We start from the raw sequence: 26,684 nt of genomic DNA on the forward strand, positions 1-26,684 counted from the left end.
GCCCTTCCCTGGGCCCCTGGGACAGGGCAGGACAGTGGCAGCGAGTGACAGGACTGAGCAGCCTGGTGCTGGCAGGGAGCACAGTTGTGCTGCGGGCTGGGGTCCCCTCAGCCAGCCTGGTCTCCTGGTCTCCCCCTCAGAGAGGAAGCAAACTATTACTATTACTAATCTACTATTAAAGAAACTCTGGTCAGAGAGGAAACCTCTCTTTTTTTCTTTCTTGTCTCTCCCTTTGTGGTGTTGTTATCCCTGGCAGGTAAAAAATCCCAGGGAAAATGGATGGGTGACAGTGGCCAGCGTGCCTCCCCGCAGCCAGAGCTGCTTGTGACCTGGAAAGAACTTTGGGCTGTTTTTACACCAAAACATTTGTGTGCGTGTGCTGCCGCAAGCTGCTTCCTTCCAAAGCCCCGGCGCTGTTCCCAGGGCTGAAGTGGGAACATCCTGACGCTTCAGCTCCTCCAGCGGGGTGGGGGCACTGGGTGCTGCAGGGAGCTCCGCACCACGCGGGATGCATCCCAGGCTTGGTCACGGGCAGGTGCTGGCCACGTGTCCCTGTGTCCCGCTGAGTCAGAGCCCGCAGCATGGAAAAGCCCGTGACTGGGAATGACCAGAGCTGCTCCCCCCGGCTGCCCCGGGGAGACGGACACAAGCGGGAGCCAGCGCAGAGTGTCCGTTCTGAGGGTGCAGGAGGAGCCTCCTGCGCGGGCCTGGCTGGATCCAGCACCCAGCAGCAGCCTCGGAGCGGGGCCAGCTCGAAACTGCAACTCAGCAGGAGTTGCAGCTGCAACTTGGAAGGACCCGGCTCCTGGTGCTCCCATGGGCCGGCGCCTCGTGGAAGCCCCCGGAGGAGCGAGATGCCGGCAGGGTAGAGGGTCGGGGTCTGCTCTCCATGCCTGCCCCTGCAGCTCCGGCCAGGGTCTCACAGCACCTTGGGCACCTTCCTGCCCTCTTTGCTGTTTTGGTGCCTGTCACTGGTGTCACGACTGTGTCCGGTCTCTGCCCGCTGCACGTGGCCGCTGCTCCGGCCCAGGTTGCGGTTGCCGCTGGAGCCCGCGGTGCCACCGGTGTCACTGGCACGAGCAAGGGCCGCGTCCCCCGCCCCCTTAGCCGCAGCCCCCATGGGCGCGGGACTACAACTCCCGTGGTGCCGCGGGGCGAGGCGGCCCGCGGCGGCCGCCGTAGCGCGCTCACGTGACGGCGGGGCCTGCGGGTCACATGAGCACCTGGTGAGCAGCCGGGCCGGGCCGGCGGAGCAGCGCGCGGTGCCGGTGCTGCCGCCCCGTATGGCCAACGTCGCCAAGAAGGTGTCGTGGTCCGGCCGCGACCGCGACGACGAGGACGATGAGGAGGAGGAGGGGCGCGCGGGGGAGGCCACTCCGCTGCTCAACGGCACCGGCCCCGGGGCCGGCGGCGCCCGGCAGGTGGGGGCCACTCTCCGGTAGCGCGTGAGCGGCGGCCGCTGTGCGCGCGCGGGGCCGCGGGGCCGCCCGCGACGGGCACTGCCGCGGGGGCTGCTCCGGGCCCAACGCCGGTTGACTGGGGCCCCTCGGGAGCCGCGGCGGGCGCTGCGCTGGGCGCTGCGTGTGGAGCGGCCTCTCCCGCGCTCCCGAGCAGCGGCTGCGGTGGAGGCTGGAGCCGTCCCGGCTGCGGGCGCTGCCGTGGGGCTGCGGACCCCGCCTGGTGAGCGGCTGTTCTGGTGCCCATCAGCCTTTACACCCTGGAGCATTCCAGTCAGTCCGTGTCTGCACTGCTGTGCTTGGTACAGTGCAGCGTGCAAGGGTCTGTGCTGCTAAACCCTCGTGCTATAAATGCGGGGGTGCGAGCTTTGTCTTAACAGCTTAATTTTGAACAATTAACTTCATTTCATGGCTCCTCTCTGGTGTAACTCGAGGCTGCTGCCTGTGCTCTGTGGGGTTCCTCGGCTCTATGCATTAGGTGATTACCTGAATCTCGGTGTGTCTCTTGCAGAGGCACTTGGTGTGTGTTGCAAAGGCCAAGGGGCACCTGGAGGGCCTTGCCTGGCCCGTGGTGCCTGGGCAGGGGCTGTAGTTTGGGCCAGCTGTGGAAGGGGGCGTTAGACTGGGGCCATGGGATGTGTGAGCGCCAGGTGGGAGATGGGCTGTGTCTCCAAACAATGTGCTCGAGCTTCCCATAAAAAGTTTGCTGGGAGACTTGAACAGATGAGAGTGCCAGCCCAGCCTTTGGCAGCTGTGAGCGCATGTGCTGTCTGTGCTGCCTTATTCCTGGGCAAGTCAGAACAGCACATTAATTAGAGGGAAATGCAAACTCATTAGGCTGGAAGCTTCTAATTCAGCTCTGCCAGGTGGGTATGGCTGGCTGCAGAGAGCTGGCTGCACTGTTACAACTGTTTTGATGTAAAAAGTAATCTTTAAAATTGGTACAACAGGACCCGATACCTTTACAGGACGTGTTGTCTTTAAGGATAATGTGGTGAGTTTTACAGGTTTCAGAAATGCCAGAGTGTTAAAAATGGGATTAACTAGATCTTGTGGCTGTAGGTCTTCAGGAAGGTGACTTTGCTGGTGGCTCTGAGGATGTCCCTGCACCCTCCTGCTGAATAGGGCGCAGTGCTGTGCTGTGAGAGACTTGTCCCCACTGATCTGCCTGCGTGTTTGCTGTCACAGTCTGGGTCAGGCTCCAGTTGTGCCCATGCTGGACAGCTGGGCAGACAGCACTTGCTTCCAGGCAGCAGCCCCAACCTGGTAGTGCCTGAGGCATTTAGAGCACTTAGGGCAGCCTGGCTGCTTCTCCAGCACAGCAGTCCTGTGAGCTAAACGCTGTGTAGCTCCATGGAGCCCTGTGCCCTGCTTGCCGCTATTCAGACTCTCAGGCAACCTGAACGTGTGTAAGGAAGGGATGGGGTCCCTGAAAACCTTTCTGTGTCTGGATAGCTGTCAGCAGCCCCCTTACACCGTGAAGGAAGGCAGTGTCCCAGCTCAGGGACACGGCTGGGGGCCGAAAAGTGCCAACAGGGCCCCTGCCCGCGAGCTGAACGGCCCCGACCTCTCTGCCAAGACTGATGAACGGGGGCTATTGTCAAATATTGGAAATCTCACCACGGAGCTCTCTTTGCTCTTCTCACATGCTCATTTAGTGGAAATGAAAGTGATCTTAAAATGACAGAAGGAAACATGGGTCATTAGTTAACTGGTGTAAGAGACTGAGAATGTGTGGGTGGGGGGTCAAAACAGACTATTTTCCTGTATAAAACAGGATTACAGGGAGATGCTACAGAACTGCGGCCCAGGACTCGCTCTGTTCGGGCGCTGCGTTCGCCAGCCTCCCCGCAGGGGAGTTGAGCCCCGCTCCGGAGCCGCACGGGACTTCCCCTCTCATCGAGGCCTCGTGGTGTCTGCAGGGCCCATCCTGACCATGTCGGGAAGCGGGAAGCTGCCCGTCCGGGACCGCGAGGCTGGCGAGTGGCTGAGCCCGTGGGCTGCCCTGCTGCTGTGTTGCTGAGTGTTGTGTGCTCTGTATTGATTCCCTGCCTGAGAAGCAGGTGGGTGATATTAGTAAGAGCAGCCAAGTCTCATCAGTCTCATCATTAGTTTAAGGGGTTTTTTAGAGAGGAAAAAAAAAAGACATTTCCTTTACCACCCATGATGGATGTATTTGGGCCAAAATACCTTGTGAGGAGATTTTGAAATTGGTGTGGTGCTCATATTCCAGAGATGCCTGAAAAGGGCTGCATCGATTGGGGATTTATGAAACTGAGTAATGTGCACTTGACCCGCTGTGGAGGGGTTGTGAAACTGATGGAGGCTCAGATGTGTGAGCTGCTACTGGATTACTTTTATTCTGTACGTGTTATCTTATTATTTCCTGTTACTTGCATTAAAAAAAAATGCTGCCCTTGGGGCTAGGTGGGTTTTCCTGTTCCCTGCAATTAGGTGATCTTGGGCAGGAGCGGTGGTGGGAGAGGTGGCTGGTTCCAGGCTGGTGCATCCCATGGCTGCCAGCGCAAGGAGATGTGTCCTCGCCCGTGTGCTGTGGGGAGAGCCAGGCTTCGAGCCAACTTCCTTGGCAAGCAGATGGCCTTGGGCGATGGCAGGAGCTTCCCTGAGCTGTTCTCGCCAGTCTGGTGGCTGCTGCTTTGTGTCCCCATCGTGCTGGGGAGCAGCGATGCTGAGCAGGGCTGTAACCTTGAGCTGCTGCTCCACAGAGGAGCACAGGAAGAGAAGACAACACCTGGGAAAAGCAGCCTGGAGAAAAGCAGGGCACTGGAGGGCAAGCTGTGCGCTGAGCCTCGTGGTTGAGAAGGGGCTCCTGGGTTGAAGGGCAAGGAGAGCCCCTGCTTTCACACAGCCTTGTGTGCATTGGCATGAGTCTGACAGCAAATCAGAGCCACGTGGTGAGAGCCTGGGTATTTTCTCCCTCCCCTATGAGCCCAGACATGAGGGGTCTCATCTCCCTGGCGCCTCTGTGGGGAATCTGGTGTGTTTTGGGGGTGTTTGAGTGCTTTGTTCTCCTCCAGGATGGCTGCTTGAAGCCCATCGCAGCGGTGCTTGCGTGGGGGGAAAGGAGCTGATGCAAGAGCCACAGCTTGGCTGTCCCACACGTCGCTGTCCCTGGGGATGAGGCTTCCCCTGCTCCCCACTGTTAAACACGTGCTTGGCCTGCGCGCTGGAAACCTTCCCCTCTCTCCTTCCTTGTGCACTGTGGTGTGGTATGGGCTCTAGCAGTGGTTTGTTCCTCATCTCCCTGATGACAGAAAGTCACGTGGTTCCAGAATCCACAGTGTGTAGCAGGGTGGCAATAAGGCAGGGAGCCTGGGAGGGCATCTTCTCTGTAGACCTGGGTGTGGGTGATGATGTCCTGCAGGGAACAGCCTTGTTGGCTCATCCACGTGGAAATCAGCTGTGAAGTTGAGTCAAATTGTCCCTATTTATGGTTCTTCAGAGCAAAGTTGGCAAGTTTGCTGTGTACACAGTGGGTGTTTGTTCCACAAGTGTTTTAGATAGCCTTGATTGGAGTTGCTCCACTGTTCTCAGACTGGGCTTGCTTTGTTGTTGGTCTGCTTCAAAGCAGAGCATACCCAGTATCAAGCACAGTGGTGTGGCTTATCAAATTTGCTAAATACTGGCCAGTTATGCTTGCTTAAGCTAGGTCCTGTGGCTTGTGTGAGCACTTAATGCCAAGCCCTGGGACCCTGACAGCTGTGCTGGGTCTCCTGCCCCTGCCAGTGCTTCTGTTACCTCCAAAGCAGCTCTGGGACCAAGGCTAAACTGTTGCAGTCTGGTTACTGGATGATCATTCGGGGCTGTAAGCAGAACCTGGTGTTGCAGATCGCTAGCTAGATCTTTCTTACTGCAATTCTTCATGAGTTTTTAGGATAGGCAGATTCTAGCTGTTGATTCAGCATTTATTTGAAACCTCTTTGCTCCCCTGTCTGCTTGTGGAGGTGACAGCTCTGTATGTGTGTGGCACATGGGAGGCCATGCTGGTGCCACGAGTGGCTCCTTCCATCCTTTGCTGGGCTGAGCAGCGTTTGCCGTGTGGCTAATTGCCAGGGTGAAGCGAGATATTCTCCCCCCAGGTTGGTCTTCAGCTTCGTGGTAGTGGGAAGAGGGTGGAAGGGGTGACGGGAAGTGCGATGGCGTAAGCCACGTTAAGCGAGCTCGGTGCATGGGATGCTGCAGCTCCAGCAAGGCATGAGCTCGGGAAGGGAGAAGCATTTGAAGAGCATTAACAGCAGCAATCTCTGGGCAAGCCTGGGCATCTCTTCCAAACCTGCTCCTTTAGAGGGGGTTTGTAGAACCATGATGGGTCAGAACCAAAGGTCAGCCTGCTCTGAGGAAACCTATGCCTCAAATTTAGGGTTGGACACTTTCCTTGGAGCATCTCATGTTTGGCCTCTGTGTGGGAAGCTCTGTTGTTCTTTAGACCTGTGGCCCCGTGGTGTCTTCCATGCAGGCAGGGCAGGTCACGCCGGGCTGGGCGGTCTGCGGATGGCCGGGCCCGTGGTGGGTCAGGCTGCTGAGGTTGGAAGGACATCGCTGTGAACCTGAGAGCTGGAGCAAAACCCAGCGGCTGGTCAGAGTGCAAAGGAGAACTTGAAACAGACGGAGAAATGGGAAATAGGTCAGGCTGCGAGCACAAAGGATATTCTTCATGAGCAGTGACGTGTGCGGCCCCGGTGCTGCAGCCTGCGCGTTCCAGCCGGGATCTGTGTGGGGATTAAAGCAGCAGGGATTGATCTGGGGCTGCTGTCACGGCACCTCTCAGCCTCATGAACCATGCTATTGCTTGCAGGTGCGCATTTGTCCTCCAGTTTGAGGAGAGACACAGAGAGGAAGATCTTAATGTTGAGAAATGGTGTTTAAGATGGCTCTGCTTTCATGGCCTTGCGTGTCCCCATGTTTCACAACGGCGGCAGGGAGGGAAGCGGAATCAGAGAGCAGCTGGGCTGCTGGAGCGCTGGTTTTGGTGGGGCTGCTCGTGGACCTGTCCAGCTGCAGCCAGGCTCAGTCGTAGCCCAGATCATTGCCTCTGTTGGCTGGGAGCTAAAAGAAGAACCCAAAATAGTGAAAAACTCTGGTGTTATGCAATTACGCTGCCAGTAACAGCCCCGAGTGCCTTCTCACTGGAAAGACAGGTTCTCCTTTTGGTGGAAGCTCATCAGTAAAGTCTTTTTTTTTTTTTTTCCCCCCCCCCCTTCCCCTCCCCTATCTCCAAAATTCACTGGTGTCTCTGAGTCTGCACTGGAACAACATGCTCTGCTTCCTCTTGTGTGTGTTTCACTGGCAGCCAGCCCAGACGTCACTGTGGGCCCGATGTGCCGAGATATTTGAGCGAGATGCAAGTGCTGAGGCTCTGCCCTGGCCGGGAACCGCTCCTGCAGACTGAGCGGCAGAGCAAAGCGTGCCGGGGGCTGCCCCTGTTTGCTGTGCTGGTTTACACGCTGAGGAAATAGCCCCAGTGGTTTGGGGGTTGTGCTGGTGACCTGGAGAGAGGCCTCTTCCAGTATGGAGATATTTCTGCTCTCCAGACACCTCAAGCAGCTCCTGGCCAGGGCAGGAAGATGTGGCAGGGGAAGATGATGGAGAGGCAGAACCTGACACTCCTGGGATCCCTGATTTTTCCACACCTCTCTCTTGCTCTCCACATTAAGTGGGGGTGAGGACCCTGTTGATGGGAACAGCATCCCAGTAGGCAGCTGTAGAGAACAAGACCCTGCCTGGATTGAAGGGCAAGCCAGGCTGCAGATGCAGCTCTAAGCCGTGTGCAGGAAACACTCCCCAGCCTGGAACTGCTTCCCAAGCCAGCTGTGGTTCCCAGTGCTCCAGCTCTGGAGATGGAGCTGGACAGGGTGCATCCATGTCCTCTTGTCCCTTCTGCCACAGCCCACTCTGTTCCAGCAGTTACGGGCAGAAGCTGAAAGTCTGTCCAGTTGTAGAGCAACTTCCAGCATGGCTGGGTTTGGAGAGCTGGGTGGAGCCTCCCTTGCAGCAGAGCAGCTCTGTGTGTGTCTGTACGTGTGCGTGTAGGGTCCTGCCCGAGGGAAGCACAAGGCAACATCTGGAAGGTGAGATGTGACCGACTCGCGTTTGCAGCAGATGGGAGCAGCCTCTTGGTTCTGGCCTCTGGAGGGCTTCGGCCCAAGGAGTCCAGGCTCGCTTTGGAGCAGCGTAGCCTTTTAGCTCTGAATTAAGCAGGCTGCTTTCCAAGGGAGTGTGAAACGTGCCACTTGGCATGGGTCACTTGGCTGACTGCGCGGCTGCCGCACTGAGGTGCTGTGTCCCCAGGCAGGAGGTTGTGTGGACTCGCCAGCTCGCAGGACCTCCACTCGCTGGCCCCAGTAAGCTGCTGCCAGTTGGTGCCTTCCCGGGCCAGGCTGGCTGTCCACCTCGGAGGTTGCAAGGGCTTGCACAAACCCTGGTAGACTGCTGCTGTCCCGTGCAGCCCTCTGGGGAGCTTTGCGCAGTCCATAGGCTCCTTGGTGTGTCCTCCAGGAGCAGCTGTCCCCATGTGCTGCCCCTCCGGCCGAGGACAGCCCGGTGGAGCGAGGTGGGAGCACGCGAGTCCCACGTGTCCCCCAGCCAGCTGCCGTGCACCTTCCTCTCACAGAGACTCCCCGAGTCGTGTGCTCATGGTGCATCCATGAATTGACCTCATTTTCCCTTCTCTTCTTAGTTCACTCCTTCCTCCTTCTTGCGCATTGGGCAGCTGAGCAATGTGGATCTCAATGAGGACGTCCATGAGCTGGTGAGTGGCACAGAAGGGGCTGGCAGGTGCTGTTTCCCTGCTGTGAAATAACACTCATAGGCCACTTGCCTTCTTCCATCGATGGCACAAAGTGCTGCTCTTGCTCCCCACTTCCCCGATGTGCCCCACAAGGGCTCCTGTGTGGCCGTGTGGTATTTCCTCCCACCAGTTCAAGGCTGAGTGCTTGTGCCCGCTGTGGCTGAGCGGTTGTGGCATCATCCAGAGACCTTGCTGGGCTGAGCACTGTAGTGGCAGGAGAGAACAGAAGAGAAGTAGTGGCCAGAAGCACAAAGCCCCATTTAACCCCAGAGGGCTTATTCTGGTTTGAAAGGCACTTGGAGCTCTGAAGCCAAAAATGAAGGCTCAGAAGCTACTGAAGACTCATCTGGGGACTAAGCACAGGCTGCCTTGGTCTCTCTTCTTCCCTGCACTTTGTGTTGGGCTCTGCCCTCTCTGTTTTCTTGCGTCCCCTCTGTTTTCATCCAGCCAACCTCAGTAGACACCAAAGGGATTGTCACTGTAGGTGGAGTGCGGGTGGCCAGGGAGGCTCTCGTGTGCTGGGAGACCGGCCAGCACTTCCCCTGGGGCTGCTATGGGGAGCCTTGACCTTCCTGGGCTCACCTTGGCAGTACTGCTGGCCTGAGATCATCCGGTTCCCCTGTGCTTTTCCAGGCCAGCAGCAGCGGCCTGTCCCTGTGGGGAAGTTCCTCTTGCAGCAGTGTCAAGTGGAAAGTCCTGGGCCATGGGACCTCCTGGAATATGTCAGGGCGTTCTCATGGAGCTCCTTGTGTTGCACTTGTCTGAGAGTTGAGCAACTTAGAGCTTTCTGCTTGCTGTCATCTCCAAATCCGAGACTCATCCGGTGGAAAGTGCTGTTTGACTGAGCTGTGGCTGCTCCTACCTGACACTTGATGGGAGCCTGGGGCTGCAGTGCAGTTAGGAAATGGCTGCAGTGAGCTCTGCCAGGACGCAGGTGCTCTCCACGTGTGCTGAGCCACTTTGCTCGTTGCTGTGCTGGGCAGCCGTACCTGGCACGACGGGGCTAGGTGCTGCCTGTGCACTGCGGTCTTGTCCTGCCCCAGGGTCTGCTGACCCCCTTGGATGTGCAAATGGGTGGGATGATGGGCGATGTCCTCACTGCAGTGTGACCTCTTGAGACTCCCTGCTCAGCAGAGGCAAGGGAGAGAACAGCCACGTTCATCCTGGGCGAGCACACAGGCTCCTTTATGGATCTCTACACCCAGGGTTTGTGCAGGAGCTGTGCTCACTTAGCAAACCCCGCTGTGTCTGTGCCCACCGCGCAGGAGGAGGCTGGGGGCTGTGCAGGTCTGTATTTACTGTGTCTGCAGCTAGAGGGATGCCCAGGCTGCTGGAATGGGGCAAGCAGCAGTCAGGACACTTTGTTCTTGTGGAAATGCTCAGGTTTTAAGTTATTCCCCACCGTGACACATGCCTGAAAATCTTTTTTTCCACATATGCTTCTGCCTCAGTTCTGGAACTGTTGGTAGCACAAACAAGAAGGAGGATTTTGTTGAATATTTCTAGTGGAAATCTTGACATGGGATAAACCAGGCCTTTGTTCAGCGTCTGGGAGAAAAGGCTGGATCTGCTTTGGCTGTAGCTGTAACGCAGTGACTGGAGCAGAGCACATTATGCTAGTGCTGCTGGGGCCTCTCCTGCTGCCTTGGCAAATGCCCTAATTCGGAGCTAGGAGAAGCTTGCATGATTGAAGACAGTTGGAAAACAGAATTTGATTTCTGCCCAAAAATGCAGACCTGCTTGAAATAGCTCCTTGCCTGAGGCTCAAGGAATTTCCTGCAGAGGTGAAATGTTGCCCTCCGCTGGGAGCATGGAGTAACTCGGAGATTACACCAGGACAGCAATTTATGGAAAGGGCAGCGTTCGGTACCTGACTGTGCAAAACCTGCGCCCATTCCCCACTCCGCCTTACATGTGACCGCAGTGTCCTGCTCCAGAGCTGGGGAGGAGGCTGCTGAGGGCTGACTGCACATGTGAAAGCTTAAACCAGGCAGTCTAAAACTGCGACCAACGTGGGGCTGGTGGGGGAGCAGGATCGGGGGTGACGCTCCACCAGGAGCCGGGGCCTGTGTGCTTGCAGTGCTCCCTGCCTGTCCTGACTGTTAATGCGGTCCTAGTGCTATGGTGCTCCTGCCTTGGTGTCAGGAAGTAACACAGCCAGAGAAAAGGAGGGGATGCAGAAATGGCTGCAGTTTGGGAGCTGGCGATGTGCTCTTTGGGAGCCTGCCTCCGGACTGCCGTGGGGATGGGTGGTGCCGAGGTGGGAGGCAGATCCCTGGAGGTGGACGGGGCTGCCCAGGGCAATGGCAGCTCACTGCCAGGCCAGCTCTGATCACAGGCTGCTTCCTCCTGGCCGCCTTCTCCCTTCCTTCCCACCTCCTGCTCTTAGCGAGGGAAGTGCACAGTGACTTCTGTTAGGGCGTCCTCTGTAAATGGGAGAGGCTGGATGTGGTTTTCCAAGGGGCTAATGTGCCCAGCCAACACGCGTGCTTCAACAGTGTTTGCACTTAAAAGCTGCTCTGCAGAAACTGGTGACTGAGTGTCTTTCGACTTTCAAATAATCAGGGACCTTCTCCAGCACTGGAGCAGGTGACCAGCCCTGTGCAAGGGGAGGATCATCTGGAGGTTGGCCCTGGCTCTCCTAACCTAGATATCGTTGTCCTCTAGGAAACAGAGCTCCCTCGGCAGTATCCCAATGAGATCCCCCACAACGAGAAACTGCTGTCGCTCAAGTATGAGGTGAGTTCCTGGTTCTCTGCCTCCTGCCCCTTGGGACCTGCCCTCTGGGAGGCAACATGTGACAGAGTGCATGGTGGCCTGCGTGGTAGCTTACAACTGCCAAGCTGGTGTGAAGTGCTCTAAAAGATCCCTGTTTGCCCTCAGAGAGATTTCGGAAGGGAAGGATCAAGGGAAGAAAAAGAACTGGAGTAGGGGTATGCAGAGGGGCAGGGATGGGGCTCTGAATTTAGCCTTCCTCTAGCACAGATGTATTCCTTGCATTAGACACTGATGACATCTCCCTTTTTAAACTAGAGCCTGGACTATGACAACAGTGAAAACCAGCTGTTCCTGGAGGAGGAGAGGAGGATAAACCATGCGGTGAGTCTGGCCACCACCCGGTTGCTCACACATCCTAACCAGCCCCCTGACAAGATGACCCTGCTGAAATGAAGCCACAAGAAGCTGTTTCTCTGGTGCCTGGCTGCTTCCTGAGCAGCTGATGGGCTCCTCCATGCTGCAAGGAGATCATGCTCATGGTGGGGAAGGTTGCTAGGTGGTTTGAATTGCACTTGACACTCTGGGTGGGGACTCTGCGCCCTGGCTGGCGTGCCAGGCTGCGTGGCAGCAGGGTCTTATGGCTCTCTGTGTCTCAGGCATTCCGGACAGTGGAGATCAAGCGCTGGGTCATCTGTGCCATGATTGGGATCCTCACTGGTCTCGTCGCCTGCTTCATTGACATTGTGGTGGAGAACCTGGCTGGGCTGAAGTACCGTGTGGTGAAGGACAGTATCCTTCCAGCACAGGGATGCGGAGCAGCAGGGAGCACAAAGCCATGGCCTCTACCTACCTGTGTTGTAGGAGCTGTGTGATCTGCTGCAGAGATGTCTTGCGTCCTCTGCTGCTCCTGGTGGCTGTGAAAGAAATGTTGGGGAGATGGAAGTGCTTTTCTGCATGGGTTTGGTAACACCAGTGTGGGTCAGGTTCTGCTGTGCAGGGGCTGACAACTTGGCAGTGCTGACCTGTGTCTGGGCACCCCAGGGGCAGAAGAGACCCCATGGTGCACGTGCAGGATCTACTGTCTGCTGCAGCCTGAGAAGCACCTTGATGATGTCCCATTGCGGTGGGAGAGATGTTACCCAGCTGATACCTCCCTTTCCTTAAGCCATCTCTGCAGACATTGACAAGTTCACAGAGAAAGGGGGCCTGTCCTTCTCCTTATTGCTCTGGGCAACCCTGAATGCCAGCGTGGTGATGGTGGGCTCCGTTATCGTTGCATTCATAGAGGTAAGAGTTCAGAGCTGGCTGGTGTGGGGGTACCCCGTGTCTTCTGCCCTGCGCTCTGCCTACGGCGTAGGGAGCAGGTTCATGTCCCAGCCAGGGTCCAAATCTGGTAGGAGAAAGTGCTGCACTGGAAATGGGTTTATGAACTGTGTGGGTCAGTCTCTTTGGGGCATGACTAGGGTACACATGCAGGTATGTGCAACACCAACAGCATTCTGCTGTTTCGGCTCTTACCTCCAGTTCCTTGGTGTTGGCAGGGAAATGGCTCCGGTTCTGGTGTAAAGTTTCTCCTCGGGTACTGAACTGTCAGGACATGCTGCCCCTTCATTTGCAGCCCCAGCAGCTTGGGGCAAAGGTGGTGGCGGGGAGGTGTGCTCCAGCCTTGGAAGTAGGCACAGCCCTTGAACAGCCGTTTACACAACCCTTTGACCTGGCCCAGGCTCTTTGCTTCACGTGTGCGTGAGCGTTTGCAGAGAAAAGCTGGTAAAGCGCCTCAGAGACACATTCCATAAGAACTTGGCAAGCAGCTGATGATATCTGGAGGCAGGTTATGGTCATATGGAGGATTGCTTTATGTGGAGCCACTTTGCAAGGAAGATGATGTTGACTCAGCTTTGCCCTTGCTCTCTTGCAAATCTCTTCCTTCTGTCAAGTGTGACTCTTCTACAGCGCTGAGCCTCTTGCCCTGGCACTGTAGTGGGATAGTGGGAGTAGCAATGGTGGGAATGCTCTGGTGTCCTGCAGGAGCCCAGCAGACCCCTTATCCCTGCAGTGTTTGCCCTTAAAGAAAGCATGTCTGCAGAAGCATGGTGGGATCCTCTCCCTCAAGCCCATCTCCGAAGCCTTTAGGCTTTGGCCTTGTCTCTTACCCTCCCTGAGAAAGTGTATGGTGTGCTCTATGCTGAGGGATGGGACAAGGTGACCAGCAGGTCTCTAGTGCACTGGCCTGTACTTAGCAGCCACTAATGGTCTCTCTGTGTCCCCAGCCTGTAGCAGCCGGCAGTGGCATTCCCCAGATCAAGTGCTATCTCAATGGCGTGAAGATCCCACACGTTGTCCGGCTGAAGGTAGGATGTGCAAGCTTGGAAGACGTGTGTGTTCTGGGTGTGCTGCTGCTTGGATGGACTGTGCGTGTATCCCTGCACCCTGTGGTTTTCCCTGTTCATGCTAAGGCCGGGATGGGAGCTGGCCTGGGCTCCCAGTGAGGGCAGCCCTCCTGCACTGCCCTCATCTGTAGCTGTTCATTCCTTTGCCACCCAGGGAAATCTTTAATTTGCTGTGCTGGTGTCTGCAGCCCTTGTGCTCGGTGCCAGGCAGTAGCTGGAAGAGAGACTTCGGGGGTTTTTCACTCTAGACAGGGCCTGACCAAGAAAATTGTGGGTGGAAATATTGGCCAGCCCTGCTGTCGCAACGGGCATGGACGCGGAGCTGAGAATTGGAAGTTTCCTGGGTTTCTGCCTCCTGTGCTTTTGGCTGCTTGGGTCTGTGTATCCCCCATGGCTGCTGCAATCCATCCTGTGCATGTTCTAGTGTCGCAGTGCAGCAGCATATGGTGTTTCTGCTGCCTTTACAGTGTGCCCTGTGTGTCTCACTCTTTTGCAGACCCTGGTGATCAAAGTCTGTGGAGTGATCCTCTCGGTGGTCGGAGGCCTGGCTGTTGGAAAGGTGAGTTGTGCAAAGGGCTCCTCAGCTCCCTGCTGGTGCGTTGGGACCCGCCACAGGGCATGTGTGCTTCAGCTTGTGTCACTGGCTCTGTGCTGGGGCTGGGAGGCTGGTGGCCCCGCAGGGACTTCCCAGTTCCACTCGCTATTCTGGTGGCCCAGGCAGCTGCAGCGTGTCTGGATCTGGGGAACGGAGATGTCCGTGGCCATCCATGTGGCTCTGCCCTGACATGGAGGATAGGAGAACCTGGGGTGTCTTGCTGGGATCTTGCTGGCCTGCTAGGGTCTTAGCCTGCTTGAGAAATCTCCTGAATTTGTAGAAACCAGCCCTGGTAATCCCCTACCCTGTCTGCGAGTGAGAAGAAGGTGGCCACAGGAAGGAGTTGCCCCTAGAAAGTAGTAGTAGGAGGAAAATGCAAGGTCTGTTTCTTGGAAGGAAATCCTCTTGGGCTGGGGCTGTATAGACAGAGCTGGTACAGGTCTAGCTTGCTGCAGGGTGGCTGAACGCTGTCCTCCGGCTTCTTCAGAGCTGTGGTTTGGTGAGCAGCATTCAAAACTCCCCACAGGGCCTGGAAAAGCCAGGACTTCCTCCTTCTCCAGTCTGACTCTGTTTTCCTCTCCATAGGAAGGACCTATGATTCACTCGGGGGCGGTGATTGCAGCTGGGATTTCACAAGGAAGATCCACGTCCTTGAAGCGAGACTTCAAGGTGGGTCTACAAGAGCAGATGAGCTGTCCTGCTGCGGCTGCTCCCGCTGCCACCACTCTCCTCTCTGGAGTTTCCCAGCGGCTGGAATACTGCAAGGCTCCAACTGTTCTTGCGAGCTCCAGCAAAGGGGCCTTCACCTCTGCTGTGGTTTAGGACCCATCAAGTGATGGCACCTGAAAGACCGGAGAGGTGTGAGCTCTGGAAAGGAGGAATGGGCAGAGCTCTGCACCTAGGAGCAGGGCAGCTTGGTGGAGCAGTTTTCCATCTCTGTAGCCAATTCTGATGCCAACATAAGTGAGCATTGACTGGCCACTCTCCATGACAAACTGAGACCTACCCGTGTTCAGCAGTGAGCTGGGTGGCAGCTGCTTCAGGAAGGATGGCTTTGGGCCAGCAGCGCATGTAACCTGGTTGGCTTGCTGGAGAACTCAGCTCGGTGATGCTGCAGCCTGGCTTGGGGCCCTGGAGCTCTGACCCCTTTGGGAAGGCGCTAGGGTGTTGAAAGGGAGCTCTGGTCTCCCACCAGCACTACCTGAATCTCTTTCTGTGCCACCATCAATGCCCAAACTTGGCTGCTCCTTGGGATCATGCAGCCTACCCACATCCTTGGACCTGAGCTCATAACCCCACTGAAAAACCTTGGGAACAGGGAAGTGACCCAGCTAGCTCTGACTAGCAGCCTGCCTCTTCCTCTGAGCTCATGCCTTTGGCCTGCCCTGAACCCGCCTGTGCTTTGATCTGTATTTCAGATCTTCGAGTACTTCCGCAGAGACACGGAAAAGAGGGACTTTGTCTCAGCTGGAGCTGCTGCTGGTGTCTCAGCTGCATTTGGTGCCCCTGTGGGTATGTGTCTCCATTGTCCTAGTACTGAATGGTGCTTGGGTGCAGGTCTCATCAGGAGGTGGCTCCCACTTGCATGGAGTAGCTGTAAGAATCTGCTTAGAGAATTGCAGGAACCTGGGTCTATTACAGAGCATCCTGCTGTCACCCTCTCAGTACAGACAGGAAGAGCATTTTCATAGAAAAGGTATCTGGTGGGATCTGGGAGAGCTGGTCATTTTCCTGAGGAGGTTAGAAGGAGGGAGCAGGGTCAGGAGAGCTCTCTGAGACAAAGACTTGTGCACAAGTGACTGAAACTGGTGCGTTGCCGTCCTGACAGTTCCAGGTCTGGCAAGGCTGGGAAGGGAAGCAGTTGTTCCGCACTGCCTGTGCAGTTGCTGTGCCTGACACCACTATGAGCTGTACTGCCCCACAATGCAGGTCTTGGGAAGAGAGAGGGTTTGTCTGTCCCTGTTGTCAAATGTCCCTTCCTTGGTATGGAGGGGGACAGTGACAGGGCTTTGTCATGATCAGTAGTGCATCCCTGATGGCAGGGTGGGCTCAGCTGGATGCAGGTCCCTTTGCTGGAGCTGGTGACGTCTGGGACAGCGCAGGGTGCATGGGCTGGGGTGGCTGCAGCTGCCTTGGCCAGTGCTGTGAGCCAAGGGGCCCTGGCATGCACCCGTCGCAAAGGTGCTTGTGTCTTGCGTTTGCAGGGGGGGTCCTCTTCAGCTTGGAGGAAGGGGCTTCATTTTGGAACCAGTTCCTGACATGGAGAATTGTAAGTGCTGGTAATCAAAAGCAGTAAACTGGGGGCTCTGGGTGTCCATGCCAGAGAACCCCATGGCTCCCTGGAACACACTTGAGGGCCTCCTGACGCCACTGCAAGTCTCCAGGCTGGCATTTTCTTCTGCCCCCAAAGCCTTAGAGCTCTGTTCCTACAAGATCTCTGCATTGTGGTGGCCTTCAGGAAGGCCTGAGCTGTTTAGCAGAAGTTGGGCCCTTGATTGGATGCAACGACAGCTATGTGCTTCATTGCATCCCTGCCCCAGCCTGGTTACCATCTAATGCATCCTATGGAGCAGGGCATCCCAAATCCCCTTCTGCCTTATAGTCCCCTTGGGCTGAATTTGGGCCTGACCAAGCCGGATCTCTGTTCCCGAGGCTCCTGACCCCTTTCCAAGGGAGCTGCTTTGGGCTGTGCTGCAGAGCAGTGGAGAGACAAAAGGAGGGAGTGAGCCCATGGTTGCTGTAGACTCCACAGCGTGGTGCCCTCGAGGAACGTGGCTTCTGCCACGTGCTGAGTGCCCCGGCACCTGCCCAAGGCCCTCAAGGGGTACTTGGGGTAAGGAGGAGGGTACATGGTAGGGGAGCAGCACCGGGTATGCCTGGCAATGACCTGACCTGCATCTTTTTCTAGTTCTTTGCCTCCATGATCTCTACGTTCACTCTGAACTCTGTCCTGAGTGTTTACCATGGCAACGCTTGGGATCTCTCCAGCCCTGGGCTCATCAACTTTGGCAGGTTTGATAACGAGGTATGGCACAGGTTACCCCCGGGGGGTGCTCTGGGAGGTTTGGAAGAAACCCAGGGCAGCTGGGGCCAATAGTCCTTCTTATAACATTGTCCAAGGCCAAGCTGGGCTTCGCCCTAGCAAAGGGTCCAGATAAATCTGGGCTCCAGCGAGTGCGAGCAGAGGTGGCCCTGCAGCCACTGCGGGGCTGGGCGCTGGGAGGGCATCGCAGGCCTGGCGGGTGGCCAGGCGAGGAGCTGTGGCAGCTCCCTGGGCCCCTCACTGGTCAGCCTGAGCCCATCCGAGGTGGTGACTGGTTGCAAATGTGCCAGGAGACCTGAAGCCTGTGTCTGTTTTGCTTCCAGAAAATGGGATACACAATCCAGGAAATTCCAATCTTCATATTTATGGGAGTAGTTGGTAAGAGAGTTCTGCTCTTTTAATTCAGTTCGTCTGAATAATTTCCTCTGTTGCTTGTCTGGACATAAAGACCTTTTTGCATCCGTTTTCCTGGGGAGAGTGGGAAATCCATTAAGCTCTAGAATGGAAGAAAAAACCTAAGAGAGCTGCAGTGCTTGAGCTGTCTGTGCCCTTATGGAAAGAGAGAGGAGGGCACGTACTCCCTGTGCCCATGCAAAGCTGGCAGTGCCCAGCCTCAGGACTGCTGGGGCTTGGCTGCTGGCTGCTTTCTGCCGCCTCTGCCCTATGTGCAGCTGCTGTGAGGAGGCATCAAGAATGAAGCTGCTCAGCAAATCCAGCATTTCTGTTCCTGAGTTTTGCCTGTGTGTTGAGTTTTTACTCTTTTTGTCCTTGCAGGTGGGATCCTTGGAGCCCTGTTCAATGCCCTGAATTACTGGTTAACGATGTTTCGAATCAGGTGAGAACATGCAGTGAGTAAACTGGGTGAAAATGGGCTGACTGGAGCCTTCTGTGCTCCTTGGAAGCATCATTTCCAGCCAGAGTCAGGCCGTAACATTGTGTGCAGCGTGTGACATGGCAGCTCTTGGAAGCCCAAGTCCAAGATACAACGTGCCCCTTGCTGCCTGCAACAAGGCTGTGGCTTGCAGCATCCTGCTCTTGTTCTGGCCTTGCAAGTATCTACCTGTAGCAACAAGAGGGCCCAAAGAGGTGCAAGTGCTGCACAGACTGACTCTTCCATGTTACTGCCAGGCCTCTGAGAGCTGCTCAAGCCATCAGATACCAGTTTGCCAGCTGGATATAGGATCCTTTTCTGTACTGTGGTGGGAGTCTCTGTCCTCCCAGCTCTGTGCAGGGCAGTTCAGCTGGAGCTGGGTGGGCAAAGCTGTCCTGTGGCCCCCAGCTCCCCTCAGCGATTTCATCGGACACTGCCTGTGCCATGGACTTGCTTCCTTTCTGTGCCTCAGCCCAGGCTAGCAGCAAAGCCAGGGCTTGTGCACAGCCAAGAGCAGGTAGAGGAGCCCTCTGCCTCCCAAAGAACCGGCTTTAATGATTTTGTCCCGGAGTCGCCAGCTCCTCTCCTTCTCCTAGCACGGCCTCCGATTCTCTCGGACCCGGGGGATTTGCCTGCAGCCCCTCACCTTGTGCTTCTGGTGCTGCTGGGGCAGAGCAGGGCTCACATCTCTGCTCGCTCCCCAGGTATATCCACCGGCCCTGCCTCCAGGTGATTGAGGCCATGCTGGTTGCAGCAGTGACAGCGGCCGTGGGGTTTGTCATGATTTACTGCTCCAGAGACTGCCAGCCCATCCAGGGGAGCACTGTGGCCTATCCCCTGCAGGTAGGAGATGCTGGAGAGTTGGGAGACCCAGAGTTGGGAGACCCTGATTGAGCCTGAGGGCTGAGCATGGAGATGAGACTCCACTTGTTCTTGTGGCCTTTGGCCTTGCTGGCTCCCTGCCCCGCCCATAGTATTTAGTGGTTTCCACCTAGATAGGGCCGGACACCAGATGTGCAGTGAACTCGGCCGGCAGAGCAGCCCAAACTGGCTAATGCAAATGAAACCTTTGGAAGAGCAGATAGCGATGTCTTCAGCTGAACTTTAGCTTGGCAAGGTCAGAGGCAAATGTGTAGTCACCAGCCAGCCTAGCAGCTTGTGCCGTGGGTGAAGATGTGATGTGATAGTGCGGAAAATGTGCAGATAAGCCCTACAACCCTTAACTTCCCCTCTTTACTTAACGATGTGAAGAAATATCTAAAGCTACCAGCCCTGGGAACATAAAGAAACAACAGTTTTGTTCCAGTTTCATTTGCTTTTCCTTCTTTATGGTAATGCCCGTGCCTTGACCCAGTGAGAATGTCCCAGATTCTGGAGTTTTCCCACGGTTTCCTTCTCCCTGTAACGCCCAGCTCCAAGATGTGAACCTCACCTTGGTTGCAGTTTGGCACTTCTCTGCCTCAACAGCAAAACAGTTGGGTGGGAGCGCGGTGACGCTGGCACGCTCGCTGCATAGGAATCGCCTTCTTGCTGGCACTGTCCCCTGCCGAGCCTGGCAGCCTTCCCTGCCCCAGGGCAGCCTCTCTGCGCCGCCTCTGACGCTGCTTCCCTTTCCTTCCCCCTCAGCTGTTCTGTGCTGATGGCGAGTACAACTCCATGGCCACTGCCTTCTTCAACACGCCGGAGAAGAGCGTCGTCAACCTCTTCCACGACCCTCCAGGTCCGCAGGCCCTCGGGTTTGGGCAGAGCAGGGCTATGCCCGAGCACACTGGCTGACCGGTTCCCTCTCGGCTCTTTGCCTGTGGGATGAGGTTGATGCAGCCCTGTGAGAGTGCAGTGGGATCCGGCAAAGTGCTGTGCTGGGAGGAGTAGGAAGCAAACGGGGAGGAAGGCTGGTGCCACATGCAGCGCTGCTTTGCGAGCTCAGCCCAAGGGCTGGAGTCCTGGAAGGGCCTCTGGACAAGGACTCGGTTTGAGTTGCATGGGAGCAACTGGAATCTGTCCTGGAAACATCACTGGATGTTTCCTTACTTAGCAAGACCTCTTGCCAACAAATGACTTTGCCATCTGGGCAGGCTGCGAGGATGGATTTTGGGGCTTGGATTTGCTCGAGGAAATCGGATTTAGCTTCTGATAGGCCAGGGAACTGTGTCCAAGCTTCAATTTCCCTCAGAGCCTGTGGGACGCTGGTGTGTGCTCTGCCTCCTGGGCTGGCAGGCTGTGTTTTGTGCCAGCCTGTACATCAGCAGCAGATGGACCCCTCTGCATTTATAGACTCATGGCTCAGAACTGCAGCTGAGCTGTTTTACACAGTGACAACTGCCCTGTGTCCTGGGGCTGCTCCCTGCACTGTTGGGCTTGTCTCAAGCTCTTTCCTGGCTCAGTGCTTTGATCGAGGGGAGACCATGAAGGACACGTTCAAACTAGAGACTGGACTGCTTGGCAGTCCTAAAACAGTAGTGGGCTGAGTCCTGCCATAGAGGGTCTTGGGTGGCACTATGGGAGCTGCAGGATAAGGAGGGTGTTGCGGGGCTGCTGCTGCCTTTTGCCCATGCATGGGTGGCTGCAGCTTCGCTCAGGATCCCTTGGGCTGTCAGAGCACTAGTGGATGAGAACTGACTTCTCCTTCTCTCCCCTTCTGCAGGCTCCTACAATCCCATGACCTTGGGCATGTTCACGCTGATGTATTTCTTCCTGGCGTGCTGGACGTACGGCCTCACGGTGTCCGCGGGCGTCTTCATCCCTTCCCTGCTTATCGGCGCTGCCTGGGGGAGGCTCTTTGGCATCTCCCTGGCCTACCTGACCAAGGGCTCAGTGAGTGTTTTGTGGGAAGGGTTGCTGGGTGGGGGATGTGGCCCTCCTCCCTTGCTATGGGGCCACCCACATGTGTGGAGAGCAGGAATTGAGCTGGCAAAGAGCCCAAAATGGGAGTCTTGGCGCTATCTGGACAGAGGCCATCCAGCAGCTGGGATGTGCAGGAGGCCTTGGGCTTTCCCTGCGCTTCAGGAGGGAGGTTTGGGGATGGGCTCTTTCCAGGTGCTCCAGAACCAGCAGCTTACTCAGCCCCTTCTCTCTCCTGCGCTCAGATCTGGGCCGACCCTGGGAAATATGCCCTGATGGGAGCTGCCGCGCAGTTGGGTGAGTTGTCCCGTGCTGGGAGTCTTGGCCATCTCCCGCTTTGTAGCAAAATATTGTAGCAAAGGCAGCAGGGAAAAACTGGCGTCTGGTTCCTTGCTGCGGTGCTGAGACGTAGCCCGTCCTGCGCTGACCCAGCGGTTGTCTTCCTAATGCTGCTGCCAAGCCCCAGTGCTGCTGGGGCACTAGGCAATGCCTGGCCCAGCACAGAGCTTCCAGAGCTGGAGATGCTGCAGGGCTGAGGTCCGTTTTGGGCTGGGGTGTCACCGTTCTGCCCCATTTCACTGTGGATGAGGGTCGCTGGTGCTCAGGGCCCTGGTTCCTGCCCCCAAAGCTGAGAGCCACGAGCTGCATCCTCAGAGCAGCCAGATCTGCTGCCTGGTTGGCACAGGTGATCCCAAATCCCTGTGCAGAGATGGAGGGGCCTTGGGCACTCCCCTATCCCCTCGGCCTGTCTCTCTCTGCCCCTCTAACCCTCACCCCCTTGGCACCTCCCCCAGGTGGGATAGTGCGAATGACGCTGAGTCTCACGGTCATCATGATGGAGGCGACAGGCAATGTCACCTACGGCTTCCCCATCATGCTGGTGCTGATGACGGCGAAGATCGTGGGAGATTACTTTGTGGAGGTGAGGGCTGGCTGTGCTCGCCGGGAGCCTGGGGCTGGATGAAAGACCGAGTGAAGGTCGGGGGCGCTGGTGAGCTGTGAGGGGCCAGGTAACAGGCTATAGGTGAAGATTTAGGCAGGTCTGTAAGGAGGTTGTGGGTTAAAGTTGGGGATGTTGGAAGAGATATGGGGAGCCTAGGAGGGAGAAGAGAGACTGTGGGTCAGGTTGTGATTGCAGAAGCTGGCACCAGGGTGCCGTGACAAGCGTGGTCCCTTGTGGTGGGGGGCTGCCGTCTGGTTGTCTACTTTTCACATGTCTGTCAGAACGCTCCTGATGGTCTGTCCTTGCTTTGCAGGGCCTCTACGACATGCACATCCAGCTGCAGAGCGTGCCCTTCCTGCACTGGGAGGCGCCGGTGACATCTCACTCCCTCACAGCCAGGTAGGTGGCCTGGGGGACATGTGTGGCTCTGCCCTTGAAGGGCTATGGGCACCTCTGACCAGGACAGTGCTCTGAGCTAGAAAAAGAGCTGGTGATTGCGGTGCCTGCTGACCTGCAGTGCCACCAGGCCAGCCCCTTCCCCATTTGGGGGCACGGGCCACCATGAATCCCTTCCTTGGGGATCCCTTCCTGGGGGATCCCTTCCTGGTGGGCTGTGCAGGATGAGGCGGTGTCAGGGCTGCAGTAGCCAAGCCCTGCCTGTGCGTGGGAGAGTGAATTTGGGATGTGCCCCTGTGGAGCTATGTTTAACGCCACCCCTTCCCTGCAGGGAGGTCATGAGCACCCCTGTCACCTGCCTGCGGAGGATTGAGCGGGTGGGCACGGTTGTGGACATCCTCAGCGACACCTCATCTAACCACAACGGCTTCCCTGTGGTGGAGAGCAACCCGGATGCTACGCAGGTGGGCCGGGCGCTGAGGCCAAAACCCTGCAGCCACGCTGGTGGCTGCCTCTGCGAGAGCCCGCCTTGGGGTGACAACCCGTAGGTGAAATGCGGTGTCCTGCCAAACTACCTGGGCAGAGGGAGTGGGTGTAACGGGGCGGGTGTGAGGGGCGAGTGACCTGCTGCATCTCCTCACATGACAGTGGAGCCGCCATAGATAGCTTAGGAGATGTGGCTTGATCTCCTGGCTAAAGGCCATGCAATGAAGATGCTAGGCCTCTGCGCTCCTCGGCTGCTAGCCAAGCTCTGGAGCCTGCCCAGGCAGTTGCTCTGCGGGGTGTTTGCTTGGGGCTGGCAGCCCTGTCTCATGCTTGGTGCTCTCTGGTGCAGGTGGCAGGACTGCGGGGTTTGATCCTGCGCTCGCAGCTCATCGTTCTGCTGAAGCACAAGGTAGGTGACTCCAGAGGAAGCAGCTGCTGGACTGGCTGCGTTGTGGCAGGGTACACGGCCCCACGGCTTCTCCAGACCTGGTTTTGCCTTGTTTCAAGGAGCTGGCGGCCAGTCCTGGCTGTGTCTCTCAGATACCTGTGGCTGAGCCAGGGTCCTTGTTTGGATAATGACTGTTGTGCAGCCTGTGGGCAAGTTGACATGAGCTACCAGGCTTGCCCGGCAGCCTCTCTGCACCCTGTTTGAGCTGGCAAGGCCCCAAGTTAACAGGAAACAGAATTACAGAATCACAGAGTGGTTAACGTTGGAAGGGACTTCCAGAGATCGTCTACTGAAATGGGCAGTTCCTCTTTGGCCACTTAGGTCTGCCCATGTCCCTGCCACCTCTCTGTGCTCTGGACACTGCCCTGGTGTGAGTTATCCCACTCCGTGGGGCCCACGTTGTCATCAGCTTGGTGGGGTTGGGGCCTGCTGCAGGTGGCTGGCAAGGCTGCCTCTCCCAGTGGTTTCTTTCTTCCCCAGGTTTTTGTGGAAAGGACCAACCTGAACCTGGTGCAGCGGCGCTTGAAGCTGAAGGATTTCCGGGACGCCTACCCCCGCTTTCCCCCCATCCAGTCGATCCACGTCTCCCAAGATGAGCGCGAGTGCATGATCGACCTGAGCGAGTTCATGAACCCCTCGCCCTACACTGTGCCGCAGGTAATGCCCAGCCTGGGCCCCCTCCCCGTGAGCTCCAGCTGGGCTCGGGCCTCCCCGCGCAGTCCAGCGCGCAGCGCCCGGGACGTCGCAGCCCACGTGGCCCTGCTCTCTTGCAGGAGGCCTCGCTGCCGAGGGTGTTCAAGCTGTTCCGGGCCCTGGGCTTGCGTCACTTGGTGGTTGTGGACAATCGCAATGAGGTGAGTCCCTGGGGCCGTTGGTACCTCTCCTCCCTCGGTAGCCTGGGCCCCTGGTGGGGGCGCTGCTGGTGTCCCTGGGCTCTCCCCATTGCTGTGGTGGGACCTTATGTTGTCCCATCTCCCTGCAGGTGGTGGGCATGGTCACCCGCAAGGATCTCGCCAGGTACCGGCTGGGGAAGGAAGGACTGGAGGAGCTCTCGCTGGCACAGACGTGACGGGAGGTGCTGCTGCCCACAGAGCCATGTGCTGCTCCCCAGACACTCTGAGAGCAGGACCCTTATTTTGCTGGAGGCGAGGAGAGGCCTGGGCTGGCCAGTGCAGGCATCGTGGTGCCTGGAGCACCAGCATGGCCATGTGGCCTTGGCTGTCCTGTGTGTAGCCACATTTTTATTTTTAATGGCTTCTCTTCTCCGGGCATCCTTCTTTACCCTTCCTCTACTTCCTTGAGGGATCAAAATACACTGCTGCCTCCCTTAGCTCCCTGTAGAGGCTGTGTCAAAAGTTAGGTCAAGGCTGGAGTGTGCCCTGGGGCAGCTGAAGGGCCCTGCTGAGCTGGTCACTATCTCTCTGTCACGGGCACCTTTGGCATCACCTCTTCCACTCCTCACTTTGGGACCCCAGCCCTCCCTGGGCACTTTCAGCCACCACCTGGTACCACCTTGAGGCAAGGGGCAGAGAGGGGGAGGTGATGGGGCTCCTGGGGATCCCCTGTCAGAGCAGGGCCCTGCTCTCCTTTTCCTGCTGTGGGTTTGGCCAGGCCCGGCTCTGCCCTGGGGCTGGAGGGAGGGCACTGTGCCCTGCTCTGCTGTGCATTAAAAGGGCTCCCCTGCCACAGCAGCTGCTGCCTCTGCTTGCTCTTGGCCCCCCTGCCCCAGAGCTCATGCGATGGGGAGAGGGCCCGGCCCTGCTGTCGGCACAGGGACAGGAGAGCTGCTCTCTCTGTGGCAGTCCCAGTCTGTGCCTGCTGCCCGCGGAGCCCCAGCTCTTCTTGCCTGTGTCCCTTCCAGCACTGTTTAGGTTGTCAAATGTGAAGCCTGGCTGAGCTTGGTGGCTGTAGCTGAGCCCTTCACTGCAGCCAGGCCCTGCCACCCTTGCCTTGTGCCCTAAGCCCGGGAGCTGGCCAGGGCTCCTGGCAGAAGCTGAGGCCGGTGCCCCTGCTCTGCTCCGCCTGCAGCAGCAGCAGCCCAGGTGCCTGGCAGGGGCAGCGGTCTCGTCCTGGCAGGGCAGGGACAGGACCGTCTCCTCCCTGTCCCTCCTGCAGGGCTGGTGCCACCTCCTGTGCAGCCGCAGCCCCAGGTCTGGCACTTGCTCTGGGGAGGGAGCTCATGGTTCCCACCATGGGCTGGCTCCAGCTCTGCACCCTCCTCTAGGGCCCACCTTGGCTCCCTGTAGCCTCGAGGGCTTCTCCAAGGTCTTCTACTCCTGTGCTGGAATAAACCTGTTTGTACTTTCACTGTGCTCTGGCCTTTCTTTTGCCCATGGCTGCTGCTGCTCTGGGCTCCTACTCAGGCACTGCAGGTCTCAGCCCCATCATTGATGCCAGCAGAGCTGGATCCCCCTCCCTGTGCCTCATGGCAGCACCAGGGCTGCCCAGCCCCCCAAGGGCTTTGCTGTAGATAAGGGTGTCCGTGTTTGCCTGGGAGAAGATGGATGCGGCTTTTGTTGTTCCCTGATGTTTGTCCCCGTTGGACCTGTGATCCATCACCCTCAGCCCAGGGCAGCTCCCGGCTCCTCTCTTGCTCCCTGGCTCTTCGGACCTTGGACCCCGCTCATTCCTGTCCATGCTGTGGCCCCGGCCCTGGGCAGAGGTGCCGCTGAACCCGGGTGGGTGCTGGGACCTGAGGAGGGGGAGGGGCCTCATGCTGGGCAGTAGTGCTGGGTGCCTGTGGGGGTCCCTGTTTCATGGTGCACCCTCGTGGGGCCAGGGTGCTCCAGGCTGGTGTTTCCACCTGTTCCCTGGTGCTTTTTTGAGGCTGACAAAGAGTGAAGCTGCAGCCACGAGGGGGGAAATGCCTCAGCCGGGCCCTGGTAACAACAGCTCCAAGGGCTGCGGCTGCCATGGCCGCTGTCTGCCCTGGAGCAGGAGGAGGAGGACAGGGAGGAAGGCTGCTCGCCCCTCCAGTCCCTGGGCTCCCAGGGCAGACCTGCTCTTCAGCGTGGGTCTGCCCTGGGGGCAGGTGGCTGCAGACCTGTGCTGAGGTGGCTTCCTCAGGGCCCTGCCCACGAGCTCGGTGTGCTGGAGCGGCTGGTGGCAGCAGGTGCCCACCCAGGACGTGGCTGCCCCGGCTCCCCGGGCGGGGGGCCATCTCCAGAGCCAGCAGTGCCTGGTTTATGAGGCCCCGCGTTACCCTTTGCCCTCGCGCTGCCGTGATAAGGCAGTCGGATTCACCGGCTTCGGCCCGCAGAGTAAACACGGGTTATTGGCTCCTTTAATCGCCTTGCTCCCCTCCGCTTCCTGCTGCCTGATAAAGCTGGTGGCCGCTTTGTGGCGAGCGTGGGGCACCTGGGGGCTCAAGGGTCCCCCTCTAGCTCCGCAGTGGTGGCGGGGGCACCTAGCTGCCCTATGGGTCGCAGCACAGCGGGGCGCTGAGCCCCCACCTCGCAGCGCCGGGCGATGCCGGGGGCACCGTGGGGGTGAAGGAGGCTGCGTACACTCCTGCCTGGCTGGGAGTCATTTATTCACTCAGCCCAGCGCCGACTCCAGGCACCCTCGTGGCTGGCACCAGGACCCGCGTGGAGAGGGAAGGGTTTATCATTAACCGGGTGGCGCGTGGCATGGCCGGGAGGCCGCGAGGCTTTCGCGGGCCGAGCACAAAGGCTGGGGCCGGCGGCCG

General features: G+C 57.7%; 1 protein-coding gene across 2 annotated transcripts; it reads left to right on the plus strand.

Annotated features, from left to right (window-relative positions):
• Positions 1-1,231: 1,231 nt before the first annotated feature.
• CLCN7 (Cl-/H+ antiporter 7) lies at positions 1,232-24,398 on the plus strand. 2 transcript variants are annotated; one of them, XM_088523113.1, is made up of 25 exons: positions 1,232-1,421; positions 8,155-8,226; positions 10,933-11,004; positions 11,299-11,364; positions 11,640-11,772; positions 12,161-12,270; positions 13,254-13,334; positions 13,870-13,932; positions 14,554-14,637; positions 15,387-15,480; positions 16,173-16,237; positions 16,877-16,993; positions 17,335-17,389; positions 17,786-17,846; positions 18,587-18,725; positions 19,509-19,602; positions 20,527-20,696; positions 20,969-21,020; positions 21,518-21,645; positions 21,980-22,065; positions 22,394-22,526; positions 22,898-22,957; positions 23,477-23,653; positions 23,770-23,850; positions 23,979-24,398. In XM_088523113.1, exons 1-25 carry the CDS (start codon positions 1,284-1,286, stop codon positions 24,063-24,065), a joined length of 2,418 nt encoding a protein of 805 aa, XP_088379239.1. In that variant the 5' UTR covers positions 1,232-1,283; the 3' UTR covers positions 24,066-24,398. The 2 variants fall into 2 exon arrangements, with proteins under 2 accessions (XP_088379239.1, XP_088379240.1); XM_088523114.1 differs by lacking the exon at positions 8,155-8,226.
• The last annotated feature ends 2,286 nt before the right edge of the window (positions 24,399-26,684 follow it).

This window comes from Tinamus guttatus, unplaced genomic scaffold (assembly GCF_059628265.1).
Source record: "Tinamus guttatus ecotype Peru unplaced genomic scaffold, ASM5962826v1 Tinamus_guttatus_pri_ptg000172l, whole genome shotgun sequence".
NCBI classification, from domain to species: Eukaryota; Metazoa; Chordata; class Aves; order Tinamiformes; family Tinamidae; genus Tinamus; species Tinamus guttatus.